This window comes from Aquarana catesbeiana, linkage group LG04, assembly GCF_042186555.1.
Source record: "Aquarana catesbeiana isolate 2022-GZ linkage group LG04, ASM4218655v1, whole genome shotgun sequence".
Taxonomy (NCBI): Eukaryota; Metazoa; Chordata; class Amphibia; order Anura; family Ranidae; genus Aquarana; species Aquarana catesbeiana.
In genome coordinates, this window is record NC_133327.1 from 485,766,520 (window position 1) to 485,787,685 (window position 21,166).

A 21,166-nucleotide genomic window follows, 5' to 3' on the forward strand; every position below is an offset into this window, starting at 1 on the left:
ACAGTGATCTTATTAAACCACAAAGCAAAAGCAAAAAACGAAAAAAAAGGTACACGGTGTGTCTTATGGGAGAAAGACCTAAAAAGGGGGTGTAAATAAAGGCAGTCATTAGTGCAAAAAAGTCAAAATGGACAAAAAATGAGGAATAGGTCAAAAAAAGACCTAGAGAAAAATGAGATAAAAAAAATATAAGCCTGCGAGGCCAAGACTGCTTGGGAGTCCAGGGCTGTAGTCTTAGACCAGGGCGAGGGGCGAGGAGCATGGGGACCTCTAAACAGACAGGAGTGGTCCCTGCCATTTTCCGGCTTAACAATGAAAAACTGTAATTGAAAGCAAAACAAACCAGAAAATCACTCCATGGGTGTGGGAGAGGGTCCCAAATTAGGGAGGCTGAACAGGACGTGGCCTAAAACTGAGCCATGCTAACCATTTCCAAGAAAACCTTCAGGTTAGATGTCTAGATGAAGGAAGCCGTTGTGGGGAGGAGACGGCCTTCTGTTTTCAGATCCAAACTGGTGCAGATGGAGGTTTTGGTGTTAAGGGAAGCGGTGTGAGAACTTCCTCTGGCAGAGGCGGAAGGCCTAAATTGCAGGCAAATGCTTCGCCCTCTTGGAGATCTCACATAGAGTATTGGATGCCATCACAGGAAGCAGATAGACTAAAGGGGAAGCCTCAGCATATGCGATCTGATGATTTTGCAGGTGGCTAGTTACTGGATGGAAGCTTTGACGTTTAGTGACAGTAATAGGTGATGAATCGCTAATGATCTGTAGCTTTGTTCCTTTGCATTCCAATCTGGTTTTGTTGTGGATTGGCCAGTGTGAGGGCTTCCTTGCTGTCATATTAGTGGAAGTGTACTATGATGTCTCTGGGTTGGCTCCTGCAGGAAGTTTAGGGGCTAAAGATCTGTGAGCCCGGTCTAAACTAAAGTGGTGTCACAGGAACTAATCCCTAGACAAACAGCGCTAGCAAAAAAAGAATATATTATTTCACAGTGAATAAAAAAAACTATCGGTGACCTAAAAATTGTACAAAAACCCCCTAGCGAGACTTTAAAGCAGCCAATGAATACAAAGTAAATGGTCAAAAAATAATTTTATTGGTACAAAGAGTAGTATAAAACAGATGAACTGGAATACAGTATAAGATAAAAATGCAACGGACAGTGCCCGTATACGGGGACAATGTGCAATACAGTGTATTTTGGACAACAAGATCATAAATATTAAAACCTGACGCGTTTCGACCCTAACCGGGTCTTCTTCAGAGGATAGTTATTAGCTGTAGGAATGTAAACATATATCAAGCAAATCATAAGACTCAGACTTTTGACCGCAACATACAGGGATATACAATGTAATACTGACACATAATCACACACATAGGTTGGACTTGATGGACGAGTGTCTTTTTTCAACCTCACCTACTATGTAACTATGTAACGGTAACAGACTTATGTATGTAACACAACATATCTGCATAAATTGCATACTTACCAGTCACAAAGTTCCCAATCGTTCTAAGTGTTCATGATGAAAAGGATATGGTCCCTCCTGTGTCTTTGGCCTCCCCAGTAGTAGGCCAACTCCTCAGAGAGCGGGTAATAGGCCAGACCTGCCTTGCGAGGGATCACGCATATATTACCCCCCATGCGGGGGGGGAAGGAAAATGGCCAGCAGGCGGCACACACTGCACTCAAGATGGAGTGATGGTGATACTGGAATTAGATTGAAAGCAAGGAATAATTAATTCCCCCAGAGGGATGATGGTTCCCCTAATTCAAAACAATTCGCTGGTGTTAGGATATAGGTACGAGGGTATGCAGGGGGCAAAAGTGCGACAAAAAGGGGGGGGGGGAGAAGAGGGAAGGGAAAGAGGAGGGAAAGGAATGGGTGGGGGGAAATATAATGAAAAATGAAGAGGAAAAAAAAAGGGAAAGAGGGGGAGGGAAAAGAGGGAAGGGCTAAGGGGAACAAACAAGGAAAGAGCAGTGAAAACCAAAAAGTGGAAGGAGTGGATGGGTGACATAATAGAACAGACAAACAACCAGTCCCCCTGCTGCCCATTCGAAACCCTACAACGATGGAGGTATTGAAAATAATAGTACTAACCGTGCACCAGTGAGAGGGACAAAGTATGAAGTGAGGAAGACCAGCCAGAGCTGGAAAAGAGTAAAAATGAGGAAGGTGCAGTGATAAAGATATGGGAAGAAGACTAGAGTGAAGAGGGGAAAAGCACATAGGTGTAGATAGAACTCAACAGCAATACAACAACCCACAAGACCAAACAGGACAAAGACAAACAGTGCATGATGCATGGACACTATCGGTGACCTTTTAAAAATTAATAAACATGTGTAAGTAAAGTCCAGTGGTAATGAATTAGATGATGATCTCCTCATTCAGATATAAACGTGCTCTTTGTAGAAATGTCATACAATAGTGAACAAATGTTGATGGTGCTCCCAAACGATTCCTAGAAAAAGGTGATGGTCCCTACTCACCGAATGGCGTTGACCCTTATGATAAGAGAGGTCAAATGCGCTGTACAGTCTTATTGACCAGAGGTTGCAGGAACCGGCTCCCATCTCTACCTTGTGATCCGTGAACCCGGGGGAACAGCCCAGAGGAAACAGCCCTCACTCTCCCACACTGAACGAGATCCAGACCGTGGTGGGTCTCAACGATCAAAGGCTCCAAACACGAGCTTCGACAGCTCCCTGCTGCTATCTGTACTCCAGAGGGACAACCACGTGATATTCAAAAAGGGAAACGAAAACTGGCCCCTTAGCGGGTTGGTATAAAGACAGTTTGCTGTAGACACTTGATGCATCACATAAAGTCCTCACAGACTCTCCAATAAAACAGCTGTGCTTGTTGCATACCATCTAGAGCTTGATCCAACACACCATGTGTCCTAGCTTGACATGTTTCGTCATCAGAAGCTGTCTGAATGCCAATCTGTCAGGAATGAGAGGAGCTACAGTATTAAAAAGACTCGGGAGATGAGAACTAATTTCAGGATCGCCCACAGATTCAAGAACACACCAAATCCTCAGGTTCTGACGAAGTTCCCTGTTCTCCAGGTCCTCTTGCTGCGACGAGTTGGGAGACGGTATGTTTCAAGGCTGCATTGTCATCCTCAAGAACGTGCACATATTGTACAAATTCATCAAATTTTTTTTCAAGTGTATCAGTACATTCACCCAAATGAGCTATCTTGCCTCAATTCTTGGGCAATTTTCCCCATTTCCTGGGTAATATGCATCAGGTTCTGTAGCAGGGACTGTAGCTTTGTGTCCAGGACTTTCACTGTCGAGGGGGCAGACATCCTAGCTGTTTGGGTGGGTGAGACATCTAGAACAGCGTCCCCATCTGCCACGAGCGGGTCCATGGGGTCTGGTGCATCGTCCTGCAAACTCGAGGCCGGGGTCTACAGTTTAAAGGCCGCGGCTCTGTGGTGGGTGGAGAGGCTGTTTTTTGGGTCCAATCTTCACCATGGGGTGCCTGTGGGTAGCGGCAGTGAGTGAGGGAAACTCCTGTGGTTGAAGAAGCTCTGGATCACATTGCGGGAGCTGCGGAAGGGTGGCGAGGACCAGAGCAGATGGATCACACGTCCTCATTTTTTAGAAGCCGCGCATGCGCCTCACCCTTCCTCATACTTCACGATTACAAGGTTGTATTACACCCAGGCCATCCTTGCCAAAGGTGGTTTAAACATTGCCCTGCTCCTAAGCACCTAAAGGAAATCTCTCTATATTGCCTTGTCCTTTTCTCAGGTTCACAAAGGGCATGCCACTTCATAATTCATGCACAGTGGATAAGGTAATAAGGTATTTGATTAAGAGTCTGCTCCAAAACAAAAATCACCTCCTGGCCCTTTATTAACGAAGCCTCTGTCACTCAACTGTGTAAAGGCGGCCACCTGGTCTTCTGTTCATACTTTTTTCAAAGTTTTGCCAAGCAAATGTCCAATCTTCTGCTAACGCAGCTTTCGATCATAAGGTTCTTGTAGTGGCACTCTGAACCAAGGAGGCATAGACCGAAAAAGGTTTATGAACGCAAGTGGGTGACAGGCAGCATTGTGTGACAGTCGGCATCCCTGTCCTTTGATTTGCAGCGCTCCACTGCACTGTTTGTGAGTACCTTTGGCAGTGACCCATGTTGCATCCTGATGACTAGGACGTTGCCCATTGACTATGAAACCGCCTGTCAAAATGTCCATTACAGTGATATGACCTCCTGATACAAAGAAAAGTAGCTGCATGGAAAATCGCAAAAAAAAAATCAGCTTGGTTTATAAACTGGAAAGAGCTGCCATGAACAGTCATGTGAATTTGGATTTAAATAATTTATCGAGTGACTTAAACTTTTTGAAAATGTTTACTTTTATATACTGAATACTATTATTAGGTATTAACCTCATACAGTTGTCGGAATACAATATTTTCCATAATAATGGGATTTAATTTTGAATGAAGATTGAATTTTGAATTACTATACTATATATAAAAGATAAGTTCTTTAGGCTGTATCAATTTCTTTTTTTTTTCCTAGGTGGAAACTCTTCCAGAAAAATCTTCTTCACTGGAAAGGCAGATTTGAATGCAATAAAAAATGTTAAATCTGCAGAGAGAATGTTTTTGCTCCTACTAAAGGGGCCACCAGTTTATCTTGCTAAACATAAAGGTAAGCTTTATTAAAGAGAATGTATGTTTCTTATGTTTTCTTCATTCTCGGTTAAAATTTATTAAAATATCAAAGTCCTCCTCTTCCTCTTTTAAGACCGCAAATTGAGGACTAGGCTTCTTTTGCCGATGTGTCATGATAGTGCTGCACTAGTATAATTAAACAATAATAAATACCTGCACAAATGTTGACAAATATAAAATACCTGTGGGTGAAACAAAAGTGCAAACAGAATTCCCACTGCAGGTGCATCCTTAGGAGGAGTGCGCAATGATTAAGTCTATTATATTATATTATCAATGAATAGATTGTAAGCTTTAATGAGCAGGGCCCTCTGATTCCTCTTGTACCAAATTGTAATGTAACTGTAATATCTGCCTTCGTTTTGTTAAGCGCTGCGCAAACTGTTGGCGATATATACATTGTGTATAGTATAATAATAATAATAATAGCAGGCCACAGGAGCCTCTGCCACCACACTAATGCCCTGTACACACAGGCAGACTTTTCGGCAACAAAGGTCCGTCTGTCTTTCCGACGGACTTCCAATGGACTTCCAACGGACTTTCGAACGAACGGACTTGCCTACACACGATCGCACCAAGTCTGACGGATTCGTACGTGATGACGTACGACTGGGCTAAAATAAGAAAGTTCATAGCCAGTAGCCAATAGCTGCCCTAGCGTTGGTTTTTGTCCGTTGGACTAGCATACAGACTAGCGGATTTCTCGATAGGAACTGGGTCCGGCGGAGTTCCGACGTAAAGATTTGAAACCTGTTCCAAATCTAAAGTCCGTCAGATTTTCGACAAACAGTCCGCTGAAGGTCCAATGAAGCCCCCACATGGTCGGATTGTCCGCCGGATTTGGTCTGTCGGACCAGTCCGGTCAAAGTCCACTCGTGTGTACAGGGCATAACACGCAGAAAGACTTACCAAATACATACAGCTTAATATGGTTGTCACTGTAGTTACACCAGATATTTCTTCCACCAAAGAGACATTCACAAGGCAGTATTGCTTCACACTATCCTCTGTCAAGATTACCCAGCAGATAAATGTATTAAAATACTTAAAGGGGTTCTTTTTTTTTTTTTTTTTTAATAAATAACAAACATGTTATACTTGCCTCCACTGTGCAGTTAGTTTTGCACAGAGTGGCCCCAATCCTCCTATTCTGGGTTCCCTTGGTGGCTGTCTCGGCTTCTCCCTGCAATAGCCAACCTCCCTCTGGGAAGCTCTATCCCGAGGGGGTTAGCTTGCGGGCGCGCTCCCTGATGGGCCGCGTCATTGCAAGTGATTGACAGCAGTGCGAGCCAATGGCTGCGCTTCTATCAATCTCTCCTATCTATCCAATCAACGGCCAGACTCTGTGGAGAAGAGGACGCCAGGAGACGCGCACAGCAGGTTAATGGGCTCAGGTAAGTAAACGGGGGGCTAGGGGGGCCGTCATTGCCAGGTGTTTTTTCACCTTAATGCATAGGATGCATTAAGTGAATGGGAGAAATGCCGCGCCAACTCTGAATACAAAGCAGCCAACACCACAATCAGACTAATTGTAAGGTATATACGTGGACAAAAATGTGTGGCGCTAATAAAATGGAATGTATTGAAAATAATGTGTATACAGTGTCTCAACTGTGTTAGTGACGTTTGAAAAATGTACAAAAATGGAAATATGTAATTTAAATAGTATATATAAACAATTGTAGCCACAGGGATCACTGTAGCTTATAGATCTAATGGTCATTAGTTACATGAAAACCAATATGAATAGTGTTAGTGACAGAAATGTATCCGTGAATCACAATAAACGTGACATCATTAGTGCAAAACCAACAAAAATATAAGTGAAAAAAATGTAAATTAGAAAACGGGATCAACACACCATGAGTAAATAATCCTGTGAATCACAAAATAACATAAGCATACAAGAGCGAATGAATAAATGAGGTTAGCAATACCGCATGCCTGACAGGCCAAAATACTGTACATCATGAACATAAATATATATTGACATGTAGATATAGTGTTATACATCTAGAGTCCATATCAATCTGCAGGGTAAGGATTCATGGAGATAAGGCCATGATACTGTAGATACTTCTAATCTTATATGCTTCTCCAAAAGTGTTGAAAGTGCACTGACGTATAGGGTACTGTCTTCTCCAAAGAAGCTTCAAGAACAAAAAGATAAAATACCCTTACCAGAAATGGTGGACTCACAGGCCATCGGCGGTGAGTTAAATGAGCTTGTACCGCCAAGCGGTGAGAGTGGATCTAATTCCAATAGATCAGATGTTCTTGGTAGAGGGAGAAACGAAAAGTCAAAAAGTCGCGCTAAGTAATGAGGCCATTGGAGCAATATGGTATGAGCCCCCAAAGGTACACACGGTCGGATTTTCCGACGGAAAATGTGTGATAGGAGCTTGTTGTCGGAAATTCCGACCGTGTGTAGGCTCCATCACACATTTTCCATCGGATTTTCCGACACACAAAGTTTTGAGAGCAGGATATAAAATTTTCCGACAACAAAATCCGTTGTCGGAATCTCCGATCGTGTGTACACAAATCCGACGGACAAAGTGCCACGCATGCTCAGAATAAATAAAGAGATGAAAGCTATTGGCCACTGCCCCGTTTATAGTCCCGACGTACGTGTTTTACGTCACCGCGTTTAGAACGACAACTTTGTGTGACCGTGTGTATGCAAGACAAGTTTGAGCCAACATCCGTCGGAAAAAATCCTAGGATTTTGTTGTCGTAATGTCCGAACAAAGTCCGACCGTGTGTACGGGGCATTAGATGTGATCACTATACCGATCCGTTCACGGACTGTTTACTTTGGTGCTGAGGAACACGGTGCATGCCAGTGAGATCCCAGGCTGGGGTTGCAGCCATCTGCTTGGGGCGGTCCCCTGTAATAAGGGACCATTGACTTCTGGTAAGCGGCAGTCCTTTGTGGTGGAGGAATTGTTCACCTGTCACCTTAGTGTAGACTTCACGGCACTTCATTTTTTGATCACTATTAGTTTTATATGGACTTTTATTCTGTTTTTTCATCTGAATATGGACTGATTTCCCTTTCACTATGGAGTAATTCATATTTTACTAGTCAGTCACTGCAACTTTTTACCTTTTTCGTTTCTGTTTGGTGTCGTATAACAATTTAGTCGCAGCTCATTCTTTTACACTTTTTAGCGCAATTTGTTTTCTGTTACATTTTGGTAGAGGGAGAGCCTGGAGACTTACTCGCCACCGGAGGGGATGGACTTCCAGCTGTCTTGATTTGCTGTTCTAGGGCTGGCTTTGATCATCAACCGAGCTCCGCTCAATCAGAGACAGTTCACATAGTGTGAAAGAAAAAAAGAGAGAACCTCCACATGGTGTAAATCCGACAAGGATGTTAAATTTATTGATATAAAAAAGTTTTCCAATAATCAATAAAAATATGGGCGATTAAAAATTTGGTTCAACTGAACTAAAAAGCGCAGTAGAAAGTGGCTGGGGTAGCAAAATAGACCCGATGCGTTTCATCCTCTAAGACTTCTGGAAGTCTTAGAGGACGAAACACAAAACCAAATGTACTATATGGCAGCTTACCAATCATTTTCACACCTCCTGCATTTGTGTCCCCCACTCTGGATGAATAAGCACAGTGAGCAAACCTACAGCAGCATTTTTACTCGGGCGGGGGGGGGGGGATGTTAAATGTACCAGCAGATTTAACCACTTGCTTACTGGGCACTTAAACCCCCCTCCTGTCCAGACCAATTTTCAGCTTTTAGCGCTGTCGCACTTTAAATGACAATTGCGCGGTCATACAACACTGTACTCAAATGAAATTTTTATAATTTTTTTCCCACAAATAGAGCTTTCTTTTCGTGGTATTTGATCACCACTACGGTTTTTAGTTTTTGTTATAAAAATTGAAAGACTGAATTAAAATGTATATTTTTTTTAATATTTTGTTATACAATTTTACAAACAGGTAATTTTTTCTCCTTCATTGTACGCTGATGAGGCGGCACTGTTGGGCACCAATAGGTGGCAGTGATGGGCACTGATGGGTGGCAGTGATAGGCACTGATGGCAGCACTGCTAGGTGGCACTGATTGGCACCACTGGTGGGCATTGATAGGTGGCACCTGTGGGCATTGATAGGTGGCACTGCTGGGCACTGTGGGCACTAGCAGGTGGCACTGGCAGGCAGAGATGAGGCATATGTGCCTCCTTTCTCTTTGGGACCGATGTCCCTTTAACATAAGCCGGTGATCGGCTTTTTTTTCTCCTCGCGCTAACAGCGTGAGGAGAAAAAAAAAAACGATTACCGAGCTTTTGTTTACATCATGTGATCAGCTGTCATTGGCTGACAGCTGATCACATGGTAAGGGACCGGGATCATCATCTGTGATCATCCGAGTCTCCGTGACTCAGTGATCACAGCGCGGTCCTGCAGGTTGCGTGTGCACAGGGGAGGATGTCCCATGACGGCCTCCCGGAAATTGAGGTCCGCGCTGTGGCCGTCATTCAGCTATGGCCCGGACCTCAAGTGGTTAAATACACAAACAAATTGAAGCCAACTGCAGTTCACACTTTTATAACCAGTTACAGCAAACAGCTTTTTCTTTCTTTTGGGATAAAAGTTTTTCACAAACAAGTAAAAGCTGATCATTGCAGGAACACCTCTGTCAGTCGTAAATGGTTTGTCTCATCCCTGTAAACTGATACATCTGGAAGAGAGCTTCTTTAGAAAAACAGCAGATTTACTGGCTGGATCACCAGATGAAAATAGAAGAAAGCTTATAAAAGAAATCTATTGCAGCCGTTGCATCGAAGAATTTGTAAGCTGCAATAGAATACGTGTTTGCTTTTGGGTTTAATAATGTTTAGGGGGGGTTAAAACTCGTCAGCTTTTTTTTTTTTTTTCTTTTCTTTATCATACATCACAGGGCACAGAGCAGCCATAATTACCATATGGGTTATACGCCATCTATAGGTGAATGGACACTGACAAACCAAAAAGACAAGAAGTCCCCTTCTATATAACCCCTCCCCTCCCATAAAGGAAATACCATTGTTTTTTTCACCAGTGTCTTAAAGGTGATGGTTATGGTGGTTAGCTCTCTCTGATCTATCCTTTTAAAAAGGTCCCGCCAGGATCAAGGGACTATGCGATCGGATCCATTTGATTTGGTAAAGGAACCTAAAATGGATGATACCTGAGCCTCGATGAGAACGGAAGCAACGAGGTTGTGCCTGTAATGCGACCCATTGGACGCTGGACCCTGCGGATCAGATCCTTGGTATGGAAAAGATACCAAAGGTTTTCCGGCATGAAGCTTTATGGGTCCAAGGTAGTGGACCACAAAAAATATAGGGTTACCCTGTCCTTGAAGGTCCAGGAGAGACTAGGCCCGCCGTGAAGGTTAGATATCTGGCTAAATTTGGCAGTATCCTGTAATGGGATTGGTAAGCCTTTTTTTTAGAAAAAAAAAATTTATTTTTTGCACTTTAACCACTTGCCAACCGGCTCATGCCGATATACATCTGAAAAGTGGCACATTCCCGAAAAACATATGGGTACGTTGTTCCCTTTAAAGAGCCGCCGGATCGCTGCCAGCCACCCGCAGGCACGAGAGCCAGAATGGAAGTTTGTGTGTGTGTGAACACACACATCCCTGTTCTGTCAGGGGAGAGGAGACCGATCATTTGTTCCTACTATGTAGGAACAGCGATATGTTAACTCCCCCAGTCAGCCCCCCCCCCCCCACGGTAAGAAACACTCACGAGGGAACACAAACCCCTTGATCGCCCCCCCAGTGTTAACCTCTTCCCTTATAGCACTGATCGCTGTATAAAGGTCAGTGGTCCCAAAAATATGTCAAGTGTCCGATCTGTCTGCCGCAATGTCGCAGTACCGCTAAAAATCGCAGATCACCGCCATTACTACTAAAAAAAAAAAAAAAAAAAGCAAATCTTTCCCATAGTTTGTAGACACTATAACTTTTGCGCAAAACCAATCAATATACGCTTATTGCGTTTTTTTTGAAACTTTTTTTAGAATATAAATTGGCCTAAACCTGATGAAGAAATTTGTTTTTTAAAAACATTTTTTTGGGGATATTTATTATCGCTATACATATTTGTAATCTTTTTGGCTCTATACACCACCACAATGGATTTGAAATGAAACGAACAAGATGTGCTTTAACTGCAGACTTTCAGCTTTAATTTGGGTATTTGCATTCAAATCAGGTGAACGGTGTAGGAATTACAACAGTTTGTATATGTGACCAAAAGTAATGGGACTCTTGGCTGCTCAGCTGTTCCATGGCCAGGTGTCTGTTATTCCCTCATTATGCGACAGATTAACAATCATCCATCAAACTTTCACTTTTTAATACTTGGTTGCAAATCCTTTGCAGCCTGAAGTCTGGAATGCATAGACCTCACCAGACGATGGGTTTCATCCCTGGTGATGCTCTGCCAGGCCTCTACTGCAACTGTCTTCAGTTCCTGCTTGTTCTTGGGGCATTTTCCCTTCAGTTTTGTCTTCAGCAAGTGAAATGCATGCTCAATCGGATTCAGGTCAGGTGATTGACTTGGCCATTGCATAACATTCCACTTCTTTCCCTTAAACTCTTTGGTTGCTTTCGCCGTATGCTTCGGGTCATTGTCCATCTGCACTGTGAAGCGCAGTCCAATGAGTTCTGAAGCATTTTGCTGAATATGAGCAGATAATATTGCCTAAAACACTTCAGAATTAATCCTGCTGCTTTTGTCAGCAGTCACATCGTCAATAAATGCAAAAGAACCAGTTCCATAGGCAGCAATACATGCCCACGCCATGACACTACCACCACCATGCTTCACTGATGAGGTGGTATGCTTTGGATCATGAGCAGTTCCTTTCCTTCTCCATACTCTTCTCTTCCCATCACTCTGGTACAAGTTGATCTTGGTCTCATCTGTCCATAGGATGTTGTTCCAGCACTGTGAAGGCTTTTTTTAGATGTTATCTGGCAAGCTCTCTAATCTGGCCTTCCAGTTTTTGAGGCTCACCAATGGTTTACATCTTGTGGTGAACCCTCTGTATTTACTCTGGTGAAGTCTTCTCTTGATTGTTGACTTTGGCACACATACACCTACCTCCTGGAGAATGTTCTTGATCTGACCAACTGTTGTGAAGGGTGTTTTCTTCACCAGGGAAAGAATTCTTCGCTCATCCACCACAGTTCCTTTCCCTGGTCTTCTGGGTCTTTTGGTGTTGTTGAGCTCACCGTTGCGTTCTTTCTTTTAAAGGATTTTCCAAACAGTTGATTTGGCCACACCTAATGTTTTTGCTATCTCTCTGATGGGTTTGTTTTGTTTTTTTCAGCCTATTGATGACAGATCTTTGGATCTCATATTGAGAGTTGACAGCAACAGATTCCAACTGCAAATGGCACACTTGAAATTAACTCTGTATCTTTTATCTGCTCCTTGTAAATGGGATAACGAGGGAATAACACAACTGGCCATGGAACAGCTGAGCAGCCAAGTGTCCCATTACTTTTGATCCCTTTAAAAAGTGGGAGGCACATATACAAACTGTTGTAATTCCTACACCTTTCACCTTATTTGGATGTAAATATATATATGTGTGTGTATGTATGTATGTGTGTATATATATATATATATATATATATATATATATATATATATATATATATATATATATATATATATATATATATATATATTATAATAATTATACAGTGGGGACGGAAAATATTCAGACCCCCTTAAATTTTTCACTCTTTGTTATATTGCAGCCATTTGCTAAAATCATTTAAGTTCATTTTTTTTCCTCGCTGACAGAAAAACACACAATTGTTGACATTTTTGCAGATTTATTAAAAAAGAAAACCTGAAATATCACCCCTTTGCTCAGTATTTAGTAGAAGCACCCTTTTGATCTAATACAGCCATGAGTCTTTTTGGGAAAGATGCAACAAGTTTTTCACACTTGGATTTGGGGATCCTCTGCCTTTCCTCCTTGCATATCCTCTCCAGTTCTCTCAGGTTGGATGGTAAACGTTGGTGGACAGCCATTTTTAGGTCTCTCCAGAGATGCTCAATTGGGTTTAAGTCAGGGCTCTGGCTGGGCCATTCAAGAACAGTCACGGAGTTGTTGTGAAGCCACTCCTTCGTTATTTTAGCTGTGTTCTTAGGGTCATTGTCTTGTTGGAAGGTAAACCTTTGACCCAGTCTGAGGTCCTGAGCACTCTGGAGAATGTTTTTGTCCAGGATATCCCTGTACTTGGCTGCATTCATCTTTCCCACAATTGCAACCAGTCGTCCTGTCCCTGCAGCTGAAAAACAACTCCACAGCATGATGCTGCCATCACCATGCTTCACTGTTGGGACTGTATTGGACAGTTGATGAGCAGTGCCTGGTTTTCTCCACACATACCACTTAGAATTAAGGCCAAAAAGTTCTATCTTGGTCTCTTCAGACCAGAGAATCTTATTTCTCACCATCTTGGAGTCCTTCAGGTGTTTTTTTAGCAAACTCCATGTGGGCTTTCATGTGTCTTGCACTGAGAGGCTTCCGTGGGGCCACTGCCATAAAGCCCCGACTGGTGGAGGGCTGCAGTGATGGTTGACTTTCTACAACTTTCTCCCATCTCCCGACTGCATCTCTGGAGCTCAGCCACAGTGATCTTTGTGTTCTTCTTTACCTCTCTCCCCAAGGTTCTTCTCTCCCAATAGCTCAGTTTGGCTAGACGTCCAGCTCTAGGAAGGGTTCTGGTTGTCCCAAACGTCTTCAGTTTAAGGATTATGGAGGCCACTGTGCTCTTAGGAACCTTAAGTGCAGCAGCAATTGTTTTTGTAACCTTGGCCAGATCTGTGCCTTGCCACAATTCTGTCTCTGAGCTCTTCAGGCAGTTCCTTTGACCTCATGATTCTCATTTGCTCTGACATGCACTGTGAGCTATAAGGTCTTATATAGACAGGTGTGTGGCTTTCCTAATCAAGTCCAATCAGTATAATCAGACACAGCTGGACTCAAATGAAGGTGTGGAACCATCTCAAGGATGATCAGAAGAAATGGACAGCACCTGAGTTAAATGAGTGTCACAGCAAAGGGTCTGAATACTTAGGACCATGTGATATTTCAGGTTTTCTTTTTTAATAAATCTGCAAAAATGTCAACAATTCTGTGTTTATCTGTCAATATAGGGTACTGTGTGTACATTAATGAGGAAAAAAATTAACTTAAATGATTTTAGCAGATGGCTGCAATATTATTATTATACAGGATTTATATAGCGCCGACAGTTTACGCAGCGCTTTACAACATTAGGGCAGACAGTACAAGTACAATACAATTCAATACAGGAGGAATCAGAGGGCCCTGCTCTTTAGAGCTTACAATCTAGGAGATTAATAACACAACAATATAACAAAGAGTGAAAAATTTAAGGGGGTCTGAATACTTTCTGTCATATATATATATATATATATATATATATATATATATATATATATATATATATATATAATATTTTTTTTTGTTTATAGCGCAAAAAATAAAAAAAACAGAGTTGATCAAATAACACCAAAAAAAGCTCTATTTGTGGGAATAAAAGGATGTAAATTTTGTTTGGGTAAAAAGGCGTTGCAGGACTGCGCAATTGCCAGTTAAAGTGACGCAGTGCCGTACCACAAATGGCCTGGTCATTGACCAGGAAAATCTTTCGGTCTGTAACTGGTTAACAACTTTTTTTGCGATACAGCAATGTGTCGCTTTAACAATTGCGCGGTCGTGCGACATTGTACCCAAACAAAATTGATCTTTTTTCCCTTCAGATAGAGCTTTCCTTTGGTGGTATTTGATCACCTCTGCGGTTTTTATTTTTTGCGCTATAAACAGAAGATAATTTTGAAAAAAAAAATTTTCGTTCTGCTATAATACCCATCCAAAAAAAAATATAAAAAAACAAATTCATCGGTTTAGGCCAATATGTATTCTGCTACATATTTTTGGTACGAAAAATCGCAATAAGCGTTTGCGCAGTAGTTATAGCGTCTACAAAATAGGGGAAAGATTTAGGGACTTGATCACTGTATAAATGGCACTGACAGGGAAGGGGTTAACACTAGCGGTGATCAAAGGGTTACGTATTCCCTAGGGAGTTGCTTTTCAACTCGGGGGGGGGGGGGGATGGGCCCACTGGGAGAAAGATCGCTGTTCCTGATCACAAGGAACAGCTGATCGATCGTCTCCCCTGTCAGAATGGGGATCTACCTTGTTTACATGGGCAGATCCCTGTTCTGCTTCACCGTGATCGCTGGTGGCCGGCGAACATAGGGTCCGCCGGACCCGCGGTGTGCGCGCCCGCTGTATCTAATGCACAGACTGACGTACAAGTACGTCGATTGCGCACCCGGGCCACCCTGCCACATGAATATATATGGAGGGCAGTCCGGACGTGGTTAAACAAACATACAGTAACCAGAGTGTCTTGCCTGAAATCGCCCACTAGATGGCAATGCTGCTGTGTCCGGGCAGGCTGTTTAATTCCTGGCATGTTTCCCATACTTCACATACTCAGAACCGCTCAGTAAGCCCGATAGGCGGTGGGGAGCTCTCTCCCGGCCCACACAGCACGTCTCATCTGGTGCCAGTGGCCGTTCCCCTCCTCAGAAGTAGGTGGTGGCGGAGGCGGTGACAGAGCTGCAAACGTGCACATGGAGCAGGCGGGTTTGCCGGAAGCTGGGGGCGTGGCTTGAATGCGGCGGATGTGCATTGAGGAAACAAGCGTGCACGTGGACGCTGTACAGGCACAGATGCTGAAACCAATATTTAAGGGTGCATTCCCTGCACATGGACTCAGTATCAGGGCTGGGCTCAGCCCTTCCTTCTCTGAGCTGGCCGCTCAGCTGTCTAATTGCCAGCTCCTTTCTTTCCACAGTGACTCAGCTGTTGATGATCTGCTCATCAGTCCTGGCTACTTAAAGCTGTCCAGCTCACTTCATCTCTGCCTTCGCCTTTGGTCACATCTCAGAGACTTTCTCCTGCGTTCCTGTTGAAGACTTGCTCAGCTGACGTCCCTTCTGGCTCCTGATCCTGCTTGCTGTACTACCATGTTGATCTCTGGCTCTCTGACATTGGCATTGGCTGACTACCCGATCTGGTTACTGAACTCTGGCTATGTATTGACTAAGCTTACTCTGTTTACTTTTTTATTATTATTAAACAAGTGTGATTAACTGTACTTCTGTCTCGGTCTGATTCATGGTTTCTGACAGTAGGCGAAGGCCATGAATTCAGAAGATGCAGTCAGTCCACTTGTTGGTAATATTCCAGATTGGATGACCAGAATCCGCATGGATTCGTTTGCCTTGGCGTTACAAATGCTCCTGAGTCGCACAGCTCACCTGGAATCTTCCACTATGGCTGCTCCGGTACAACCTGTGTTGCAGGCCATCCCTGCTGCTGCTCCAATCTCTGTGCAGGCACCCGCCTCGAGTATTACCTCTATAAGAGGCATGTCTGGTTCCGCTCCGCTTCCCCAGCGATTTGGGGGCGATCCAGTTCAATACAGAGGGTTTCTCAACCAGGTTGAGATATACTTTGAGATGCTGCCCCAGGAGTTTCCCACGGACAGAAGCAAAGTAGGTTTCGTGATATCTTTGCTTTCTGAGAGAGCCTTGGCTTGGGCAAACCCTCTATGGGAGACACAAAAACCCGTGGTCCTGAGTTACCCAGAATTTGTGGCTTCCTTCAAAAGGGTATTTGACGTTCCCGCGTGCTCCGCTTCTGCTGCCAAGAGCCTCATATCCATCAGAGTATGAGAACTGTTGCCGATTACGCCATTGAATTCTGTACTCTGGCAGCAGAGGTTGCTTGGAACAATGAGGCCCTTGCGGCTGCCTTCTCTCATGGTCTCTCGGATAACATCAAGGATGAGATAGCAGCCCGAGATATACCCACTGAGCTGGAGATGTTGATCACATGTGCCATCCTCATTGACTCTAGACTCGGAAAGACTCTCTCTTTTAAGGAGCGCTGGCACAAGCCTCCTGTACATTTTGTTTCTGAGCTTTACAGTCCCACCCTGAACCCATGCACTTGGGCTTCATGTGTCTCTCTGCGGATGAGAGAGCCCTTAGGAGGAGGGAGAGATTGTGCCTTTATTGTGGCCAGGCTGGTCACTTTTTGAAGTCTTGTCCTACCCGTCCAGGGAACGACCGAACCTTGAGTTCCTTTCACGGGCAGACCTTAGGTGGCGTTGTTTCGTCTCCAGTTTCCCAGAAAGTTAAGCCTCTGGTTTTGGTTAACCTGTCTTGGGCTGAGTCATACATCGAGATACAGGCTCTAATCGACTCTGGGACTGCAGGCCTGTTCATTGATGCTGCCTTTGTATCGAACCACCCGATTCTGCTGCAGCTGCGTAACACTCCACTTGCCATTGAGGCTCTTGACGGGAGACCTCTACAGCCTGCCCATGTGACTCATGAGACTGTTCCTTTTGGTTATCCTTGGTTACAGAGGCACAGCCCTTCTTTTGATTTGTTCCGTGCTGTGGTTCTGTCCTGGTCGCCACAGTGCAGTGAGAGATGCTTCCAGAAGGTAGCCAAGGTCTCCCTCTCCCTCTCCCTCTCCCACAATGGGGTACTCACATAATCCTGGTGCGTAAGTCCACCACTCTATAATCAGTCTCCGAGATAGCAATAAAAAAGCAGGTATGGCGTCTCCTCTACAGACTCCGTGCTGCTCACTCTATCCTGGCCCCTCCCCTACGCGTGTTCGACACAGGGATCACGTGTCTTCATCAGGGGGATATGATTGGACAGATGCTCTATGGTTTAAATATAATGATCGTGGCCATTTTGCCATGGTCCGCGGACACTCTAGTGCTATAACCGGAAAGGAGATATCAAACAAAAATGTTATATTCCAGGACGGAGCTCTGGTGTCCCGCATACCATACCGTACCTCAATGTAATACAATGCATAAAAAACACCTGATAAAAATGACATAGTGCAAGCGCTTAAAACAAATGGATAAACTAGATCAAATGTGTACAATCGATAATAATAATCAATAACTAAAAATTAATTGAGGGTTATATAAAATATTCTAGCTATAGCAATAAACGGTTGTTAGCCAATCAGTTCACTGCCATGTGTGGTAAATAAATCTCTGTACAACCCAGACGATAAATGACTGTCATGAATATACAAATGAATAATATCTAATCTAAATGATATAACAAAAAATCAATAAATCTAATCTGATATAAAAAATGATTATTTATATTATAAATGGGAAATAAAATAAAAATAAAACATATTTTAAAAACTATATAAAATTATACAACTTCATTAATAAATTAAAATTAATGAGCCCATCCACAAAACAATTTGAATTAATGAGCCCATCCACAAATAAACTCATAAAGAAATTAAAAACAAATGAGCCCTATAAAGAGGAAACCATTATAATGCCAGTTGTGTGTACGTCCACAACAGATCGCCTAGTGTGTAGATATATCAAATTGCCCACATCCAATCGTATAGCATTAAAACCATCATAATATAGCAATAATATAGTATACTGTATGGTATACAACACAGTACACTATATAAATACTACATAAACTCCCTGTATGGAGTATCTGAAACCCTGAACACAAAACATCATAATATAGTATATTGTATAAATACTAGATAAACTCACCATATGGAGTATCTGAAACCCTAAACACAAAACAATTAAAATAACCAAAGAGATTTTAGATTATATAAATTATGAATAATAAAGGGAGGAACCCCCCAAAAGGTAATCACCAAGGGGTTAAAAATTTCTAAGGAAACACCTGAGATCGAATTCCTTGTTCAACCCCCTAGGTGATTAGGAGCCAAGCTGGTGTATCCACCAAGACTCACGTTTACTAATATCTCTAATGTAATTAGAGCCTCTCCAATGGCATTTTGATGCCTCTATTAGCCAAAATTGCATTCCTGCAGTGCTCTGATTGTGAATCTCTTTGAAATGTATGGAAAGATAATGTTTATCGAATCCTTTACGTATATTTCTCACATGTTCTTCCATTCGATCCTTTAAAGCTCTTGTGGTGCGACCAACATAAATGAAATCGCAAGGACATTTTACCACGTATACATCTACTGTTACAAGATATAAAATCCCTAATGGTGTACACCTGATCAGTATGGGGATTATGAAATTCTTTCACCCTCTTGTTATTGGTTGGAACCCTTATGCAGCTATAGCACCTTCCACAACCATAAAAACCTTTCAAGCCCCAAAACATCTTGGGTTTCGAAAGGGGTGGTTCCACAACATTATGTACCAATTTGCCACGCAAACTTGGTGCTCTCTTGTAGATGATTTTAGGCTTATCAGATAATGAACCCCTGAGGTGGATGTCCTGCCTTAACACATTCCAATACTTACGTATGATCTTTTCCACCTCTTTGCTCTATAAATTATAATCTAAAACAATACAGGTGCCCCTATCCTCATCGGTTCCTCTGGTTTCAATCTTATCCATCAATACCTCTTCTCTGTCTAGACTCCTAACCTTAATTCTTTCATTTTCAAGAAACTCTTTATGATATCCTTTATCCATAAACATTTTACTCAACATATCCGATTGGACTTCAAAATCTTCCTCCTGAGTGCAATTCCTCCACATCCTCATGAACTGGCCTCTGGGTATATTGTCCAGCCACGGTCTAAAGTGGCAACTTGAGGTGGGGATATATGAATTACGGTCAGTTATTTTGAAGAAGGATTTGGTTTCAATACCTCTTGTAGTATTAGATATCTCCAAATCAAGGAAATGTATACGATCTCTACTGATATCCCAGGTTAGAGCGATGTTGCGATCATGATCATTCATAGACTCCAGTAACCCCATCAGTGATTCCATACTTCCCCTCCAAATAATTAGTAGGTCATCTATGAACCTTTTATATAGTAAGATGTCCCCATGTCTCCCCCCAAGAACATTTTCAGCCTCCCACATATAGAGGTACGCTACACTAGGGGCGAACTTGGCGCCCATAGCAACGCCTCTTGTTTGTAGGTAAAATTTGTTGTCATACCAGAAGAAATTGTGTTGTAGACAAAAGTCCAAACATTTTAAAACGAATGCATGTAGGCCTTCCTCCACTACATCACCTTCTTTCTCTAAAGCCCATTTGACGGCATCTAAAGCTCCTTCATGATCAATGTTGATATATAACGAGGCTACATCACCCGTGACCATAATTATGTTGTCATTTATACTACATTCTCTTAATAATTGTAGAGTATGCTTAGTATCCTTGAGGAAAGCATCTGTTTTTCTCACTAAAGGTTGTAGGTGGAGATCGATATACTCTCCCAATCTGGGTGTCAAGGACTCAATCCCACTCACTATGGGTCTTCCGGGGGGATTCGTACTATTTTTGTGAATTTTAGGTAGATAATATATTACCGAAATTTTACTAACCATAGGAACCAAATATTTTGCCTCTTGTTTGCTGAGAAGTTTTTTATCCGCACTGTACTGTATAAGTTCTAATTTGTCTTTAAAGGATTTAGAGGGATTGGTATTCAATAATTGGTATGTATCCCTGTCACTTAATATTCTTTCCATCTCACCTTTATATTGTTCCAGGGACAATACAACAATACCCCCCCCCTTGTCCGCTGGTCTGTTCACTATGTCGGTTCTATTTTCCAATAATTCCATTCCTTTTTTCAGGTCCTTATGCTCGTATACCTTCTTAGTGGGTAACTGTTCCAATTCAGTGGTGACTAGTTTCTTAAACAGATCCATGTATTTGTTATTAGTTATATGGGGGTTAAATACAGAGTTGTTCCTTAAATTAGTGAATTTTTTGTTCGTAGTTCTTTCAACCGGGTTGAGGGCATAATACTTTTTTATATTGAGTTTCCTGATAAATTTCTGCAGTCCAACATAAGTTTCAAATTTGTTAAGCCCCTTCTTTGGCGCAAATTTTATACCCTTGTCCAGGGTAATTCCTCCCTTGACAATACAGCACCACTTAAGTTATAAATCCCTTCCCCTAATCTTCCTGCCTTTTTGCTGTACCCTTCGTCCAGCTTCCCCCCCCCTCTTTCTGGGTTTCTTGATTCGCGGGTGGACCCCCCCCCCTCCCCAAAAAAGACTTGTCTGAGTGCTGGTCCCCATTATCCTCCAGAGGTTGATAACTGTTGTGAACGGGTACCCCATAATGATCCTGCGGAGATTTTTCGTATCTCACTCGTTGAGGTTTGGGTCAGTAATAAACTCCCCCCTTAAGGTATCATTAAGACAGGGAAAATATCCTTGATGCTGGTACTCAGCTTGTGGGGGACCCCTATGGGGTTGGCGTGGGCCTCCCCCATAAGGTGTTCCTTGCTGGTATCCATAATTAATCTGATGACCATGTGAGTAATAATGATTATT

General features: G+C 42.7%; 1 protein-coding gene across 6 annotated transcripts in view; it reads left to right on the top strand.

Annotated features, from left to right (window-relative positions):
- Nucleotides 1–21,166, top strand: part of THUMPD2 (THUMP domain 2 tRNA and snRNA guanosine methyltransferase) — a 571,516-nt gene that overhangs the window by 112,905 nt on the left and 437,445 nt on the right. For 5 of the 6 annotated variants that reach the window (XM_073627644.1, XM_073627643.1, XM_073627645.1 and 2 more), the window contains one exon: nt 4,557–4,688. The exons of the other annotated variant lie outside the window; for it this stretch is intronic. In XM_073627644.1, coding sequence (XP_073483745.1) covers nt 4,637–4,688 — 52 coding nt within the window. In that variant the 5' untranslated portion in view covers nt 4,557–4,636. The remainder of the gene's footprint in view (nt 1–4,556; nt 4,689–21,166) is intronic. 6 annotated transcript variants of the gene reach the window in all.